Genomic DNA, 7,242 nt, shown 5'->3' on the forward strand with positions numbered 1-7,242 from the left:
GAGATTGGGTACTAAACACAGGGGAGTCGTTCGACTCTAGATCAACTGACCCTTGGCTCGCTAAGAGGTTAACAAAACTATAGGAGCTAGCCATTTAAAAGTTTCTAAATGGGGAGTCGTTCGACTCTAGATCAACTGACCCTTGGCTCGCTAAGAGGTTAACAAAACTATAGGAGCTAGCCATTTAAAAGTTTCTAAATGGGGAGTCGTTCGACTCTAGATCAACTGACCCTTGGCTCGCTAAGAGGTTAACAAAACTATAGGAGCTAGCCATTTAAAAGTTTCTAAATGGGGAGTCGTTCGACTCTAGATCAACTGACCCTTGGCTCGCTAAGAGGTTAACAAAACTATAGGAGCTAGCCATTTAAAAGTTTCTAAATGGGGAGTCGTTCGACTCTAGATCAACTGACCCTTGGCTCGCTAAGAGGTTAACAAAACTATAGGAGCTAGCCATTTAAAAGTTTCTAAAAGGATTTGTTTGTACTTGTGAATGAATCACTAGTAGAAACTTGGAAGATTAAGTAATGGATTCTACATTCAGTACTAGTAGAAAACTATCTTATCACAACAGCTAAGGGGAATTTATTGAAGTTACTTAGCAAAATGCAGTTAGGTGAATTTAATGGTCGGTTAATGCAATGAAGTTTACAAACTAAACCATTAACTGGCACTCCTATCCGTTTCTATCAAACTAATAAGTTCTAACTAAGCGACTATAGTTTTGTTAGGGAAAGAAGAATGGTTACTAACCTCAGTGGAGTCGCTCAAGATCAGCCACCCGCTCTCCCAGCCTTCTAACCTGTGACTGCATTTCAAAGTAAAGAAAGAAACAATGAGTTACAAATCTACAACAAACAAGTATCTTTACTGAGAGCATAAACATACCTTAAGTGCTTCACACTCTCTCAGAAGCTTGTCATGATCGTGAACGCGTTGTTTGAGCCTCTCGACCTCTTCTTCCACAGCCATGACCCATGGTTGCCTGAAATGAAGACCGTCATTCTGCCAAACAAATAAAGGGAAACTAATCAGACAGCAAACAAATATCTTAGTAACATAATCAACATAATCAACATAGATAGAGAATCAATACTAACCTTGAAGTCTTTGCAAATGAAGAACCTTTTCCCGGGGAGGTAGTCATATGTATCAACTTCATCTACGGTCCTCTTCATGATTGATCCACAGGGGCACAGTTGGGGAATGCCCTGTTGCGCATTTGCAACGAAATCAACCTGGCTGATGTACGCTTTGTGTGCTTTCATATCTCGGAGTTCTTCCTCCATATCAGTACCTGCAACGAAATAATTTGAAAAGGAAAACCATTATTAGTCGATTCTTAACCCACGACAAACCCCTAATTCATAATAAATCCAGACGAAAATAAGAAAGAACCAAACTTTTAAAGAAAACCCTAATTCGATTTGAACAATTAGGGTTTTCTCAATCCCCAACCTCTAATCGCCTCGACAACATCATACCATCACCAACAGAAGAAGAAAATAGAACACCCCGACGAAAACCCTAATTCGATTGAAATCCCCAAAATAATTTCCAACCCTAAATCGGTTTAACGCCACAATCGAACCCTTTAAACCGATGAAATTGATAAGAAACAACCACTGAACGAAATCAAAAAGAAGGAGAGGTCGGATTACCTTCCAAAAGGCCGGTCGTGACTCGCCTCTCTATCGCCGCTCTATCGCCGGGTTTTTTATTCTTGCCTCGACAAAGTGAAAGACGACGCGTCTTTCTTTCTCTTCCCACACGAAACACCAACGCCCTCTCAGCCAATCAAAGCCTGCCAGCGCATTACGGACCCGGACGGACTAATCCTTAACTTAGGAATAATCATTAGCTTTAGGGGTTATTTTAATAGTTTTTTAATCGGCAAATGGAAGATATTATGGCTAAGGACCCCCTTAAATCATGCGTTGGACGTGCTCTAAGCTCTTGGGCAATTTTTTTTTTTTTAATTTTCAAACTAATATTTTTCTTTAAGAATCTGATAAATATTTGTTTTTCAAAATACCAGAAGTATTTTTAAAATAAAACTGTGATAAATAAAAATACTTTTATAAAAAAAAATTGGACCCATTTTCTCATTTTTAATATAATACATGTATTTTTTTAAAAAAAAATCGAACCTTTATCTATTAAAAAATAAGGAGACAACGGACTGGATCCGGAGCGGTCGCACCGCTGGTCTCCCTCTCTAAGCCGACCCTGCACAGATTAAAGACAGTTTAAAGGGGGAAAAAAGTTGATATGTCTGTAGTATTTTTTTTTTTTTGAAGATAAATATGTCTGTAAGTTATGTTCAACAATGTACATTAGTCTTGAGTTTCACTTTTCATAAGAATCTATGATGTTCCTACGAGAGGCACAAATCCGTTTTGGAGAATATTGTAATTACTGGACCAAACTGTTCGTTTAAAGTGTAGCTTCTAAATTACTAGTATAAAAATTTGATGAGCCCTTATACTTATTATAAGTTTCTAAACAAGAAAATTCTTCAGTTATGGGTTAAGTTTGTTGGTATTTATAATTTAAGTATTATCCTAGTTATATGTTTGGAGATATAAAACAATTGATAAACAAACGTTATCTAATGTGAAATGAAACAAGTTGTTGTAAAAGCGAAGTCACTAACAACCTTTTCTCCAAGTAATTATTCGTATAAGAGATTTTTCGTCGGTCCGAAGATTTGACACAATGATGAGAGGCGTATAGAATATAATTGAACTATGAATTTAATAGTTCCAAATTGAGTAAGATATAATATATTACACACGCTTTGAAACATAGCTTTTTTTTTTTTTTTTTGCAAATGACTTTGAAACATAGCTTACAATTGAAAAAAGGTTAAGATCTTTATTCAATGTATTAGAGAAATTCTTTATATGATAGATTCAAGTCATCTCTGGCCTTTTTGAGAGCGGGGTTGAGGGCAAAAATTGATAATCTTACTAGGTTCCTCTTTACATGGCCTTTAATTTTTATTCATTCTAACTTTCAACATTTTTCGTTTAATGTAAATATTGTTACCTTGTTGAGTTAACACCTTACACTATAATTTTTTTTTTTAATTTGAACATGTAATACAGTAAAAACTCAATAAATTAATAATGTTGGGTCTACAAAAATTTATTAATTTATAGAGTTATTATTTTTTTAAAAATCCTTTATAGATTTATATATTTTTTTAAATCCTTTTTAGATTTCTATTTTTTTTAAAAAATTTAATATATAAATATGTAAAGAATATTTCTTTCATGATGATATATATTGGTTAAAGTTTATAGATTTGAATTTTAACTATCTTTATTAGATTAATTATATAGTTTATGTATGGTGAATACATATTATCTAATACACATTCACTTTTATATGTAATAATACATATTATCTAATACACATTCACTTTTATATGTAATTCAATAAAACTAAAAAAAAATTAGAGATGAAATTCATTTTGAAAAAGACACACAAATAATTTTATATGTTTATATAGAATATATACACATGGTAATTATTGACTTATGATTTTATGGGGCCATATATTTATCTAAGAGTTTTCTAAATACTATTATCTTATTATTTTATCGAATAATATACTGTTTTACACATGTCTAATTTGGGACCGGAAAAAATTTATTAATTTACAGTTTTTGTTAATTTATATAGTATTAATTTATAGAGTTTATACTGCTACATTTGAAACCAGCTACTAAGGAATCAAATAATTTTCAGATTGATTTATGTATTTTTAAGAGAAAAATGTATTGATAGTTGAAAGCATGTAATAAATATATATATACCGATGTTTCAGACCTAAGTCATCTAAAAGTTAATTCCAAAAGTAACTTTTACTATATATTTTCTTCTTCTAAAAATTATTCAAACATTTATTTTCTTCTATTGTCTCAGACGTCAAAAACGATTGTTGTAAATCATAATCACAAATAAAATAACATGATTTTCTACTATAGTAATCTGATTCTAGTGTTAGATCAAACATCTTTAATATGCTAACATTGTCTTGCAAATTGTAGGTATGTCGATGTAAAATATTATATAAAATAATCAAATTTTTGTTTGCTTTATTATATATTTTTAAGAGAAAAATGTATAGATAGTTGAAAGCATGTAATAAATATTTATATACCGATGTTTCAGACCTAAGTCATCTAAAAGTTAATTCCAAAAGTAACTTTTACTATATATTTTCTTCTTCTAAAAATTATTCAAACATTTATTTTCTTCTATTGTCTCAGACGTCAAAAACGATTGTTGTAAATCATAATCACAAATAAAATAACATGATTTTCTACTATAGTAATCTGATTCTAGTGTTAGATCAAACATCTTTAATATGCTAACATTGTCTTGCAAATTGTAGGTATGTCGATGTAAAATATTATATAAAATAATCAAATTTTTGTTTGCTTTATTAAATAATAATTTCATGTAGAAAAATATATACAAACTATTGCTTATATAATAAATAAGGTAGTTCATCATTCCACAACATATTACATATATGTTATTATTAATAGTAAATTACATTATAATATAGCCTCTGTATAACATATGAGCATAAATATCAAAAAATATTCATCATATCACAAAATTCAATATCACTTATTAAAAATATCTTAATAAAGTTTAAAATAAAACAGATAAAATATATATTCATTAAGATAAATGTGCGCGTTTAAATCATGTTGTAAAGTCTAAAACTAAATTAATTGACAGTATAAAAAAAAGTTCAATCGACAAAATATAATAATTGAATTTTGTAAGGGTAACAAAAGATGTTGATGAGATTGATCTTTTCTTTTGCTTTAAACAATTGGTCATACCTTCCTCTCACATGTTTGTAGCTTTGTAAAACTCTCTACTCTTTAGTCTAATTTTAATAAAACTGAAGTATCAAATAGAACTAATCTTCATTTCAACAGTTTCATTACAGTTTTTTCATTTATTTTTACTCATCCTACATCATTGATTACTTTACATAATAATACGGTATATGTTTATTTATATATTTATTTAAAAGTTAACCAACAACAATATTCATTTGTTTTACTTAATATATCTTATAAAATTATTTAATGCCACAAATTTAGCTCCAAATTCTACATATATTCCTACTAAAACTTAATTATATGTTTTACCATAATAAAATCCAAAAATGGATCAAACCGGTTTTCCATTCCTTTTATATAATATATCCTAAATTATGATCTAATCTCACAAATTAGCTTTAGTATCTACATATATCCCTTAAATATATGTTTTACCATAACGAAGCCCAAAACTTGATCAAACCGGTTTTTCATCTATTTAACATGATATTTCTTAAACGATTACCTAAACCCACAAATTAGTTTCAGTACTAAACCATAAATATGTTTTAACATAACGGTTACCATAATAATCAAGGTAAATGATATTATTTTTCAATACACCTAATTGCCGCCATTTATTATATCAAATTTCTAATATTAGTAAGATATTATGTAATACCATAAATATCTATGTACATTCAGAAGATTCCTAAAATATATGTTTAACCATAATGCCAACAGTGTATTACTCAAGTACAAATCAATAATCTCTATATTATGCTAAATTTTAATTGTACTCAAAATCACATAATAAATATATAATAAAAACTTACGGTTTATTACAAAAAAATAAATTATAGTATGTAAAATATTTAAACTTTGTGTGTAAAAATTCATATAAACGTTTAAACATATGGTAAATATTTAAAATATAAACCACTAAACACTTAAATAATATCATTGTATATAAAAGTTAAAACAAACTATAGTTTCTCGCTAAAGCTGAGAGCATCAAATTTAACAACATCAAAACATAACAAAAGTTCATACATAAGTTTTTTTTTTCTATTATTTCTACGGGTTTACATTTCTACTCATTCGTGATGTTTGAAAATATTACTTGGTGAACAAATATTATAGGTATTTTGGTGAATATTCTCGGTGTTGGTAAGTGATTTTCCAGCTCAATTTTTACTTTTTCATGTCAACATCCTTCTATCGATGTTTAATGTCATGTCATCGATGTTGAATTGCAACTTGATGTTGGCAAATTACTCTACAACGGTAACTTTGTTTTATTTGGTTTTCACAATAGACAGTAAATTTTAGGAACCCTATAAACACATGCAATTCAGTTTCTTTGAGATTTTTTTTGAGGTTGAGTTTATTCTTGAAAAATAAAAAAAAAATATGAATTTTTGTTCAATTTATTCCTTATCAAAATGCATAGGGAAATTTTTTCTTATAAATTCATTCATCCGTGGAGAATTTAGAAAAAAAAAGAAAGTGGGATCTACCTTTCAATAATTTGACTAAAATTTCAACATAAATAGTATAAATTTTGAGGAACAAAGAATTCATCATAATTTTTTTCAGTCGACATGTTCATCAATTAGAATATAATGCTGATTTTTGAATTAATAAGACATAAAATAATTATTTGTAAGATGATTATGCTCACACGTGCGGGCAAAATGCCTACTAAACTAAATAAACAGAGATAAACAAACAAAGATGTAAAATCATATAATCAACCTTTGGCTTAAACTTCTTTAAAGTCTAATAATTGAACTAACAAATAATTTTGACCATGATTTAATATAAAATTAGACTTTGATCTGTGCGCATGCGCGAATATTCGCTTTGACACAAGAATATTCGCTTGACGCACTCAGATATTCGCTTTTTTATAAATAAATATTTATTTTTATGATTATTGATATTATTTTAACATTTACCGTATAACTAATTATATATTATAATATTTCCAAAAAATTGCATAGTGTAAATGTATTAATTTAATATATTGTTTCAAATCATCATTTGTCTGACAATTTTATTATAATATAATTATTTCATTACTTTTATTATGTTTTTTTAGATTAGAGAATATATTAGTAAGATATTTTTTTGAATATTTTTTGTATTAGTAATTTATATATTAATAAATTTAGTATTTATATGTATATTTAAATTTTGACTTGTATATGTATTTACAAGTACTTACAATAAATTTTAAGATGATTAAAAAAAAGAAAAAAAAGATTAAAAAAAAAAGATTAGTTATATTTTGTCATTTAGTTTTAATAATATAAATATAAATTCTATCTATTATTTCAGTTGTTTTCTGGATGTACTTACAATCAATGCAACTTGACCAATCGAGACC

General features: G+C 28.1%; 1 protein-coding gene across 1 annotated transcript in view; it reads right to left on the bottom strand.

Moving 5' to 3' along the window:
• Nucleotides 1-751: 751 nt before the first annotated feature.
• Nucleotides 752-7,242, bottom strand: part of LOC106330255 (ethylene-responsive transcription factor ERF091-like) — a 16,590-nt gene continuing 10,099 nt past the window's right edge. The window contains exons 3-5 of the mRNA XM_013768760.1: nucleotides 1,098-1,294; nucleotides 886-1,002; nucleotides 752-805 (exon numbers count right to left, since the gene is read on the bottom strand). Of these exons, the coding sequence (XP_013624214.1) occupies nucleotides 752-805; nucleotides 886-1,002; nucleotides 1,098-1,294 (368 nt within the window). The remainder of the gene's footprint in view (nucleotides 806-885; nucleotides 1,003-1,097; nucleotides 1,295-7,242) is intronic.

Source organism: Brassica oleracea, chromosome C1 (genome assembly GCF_000695525.1).
Source record: "Brassica oleracea var. oleracea cultivar TO1000 chromosome C1, BOL, whole genome shotgun sequence".
Classification (NCBI taxonomy): domain Eukaryota; kingdom Viridiplantae; phylum Streptophyta; class Magnoliopsida; order Brassicales; family Brassicaceae; genus Brassica; species Brassica oleracea.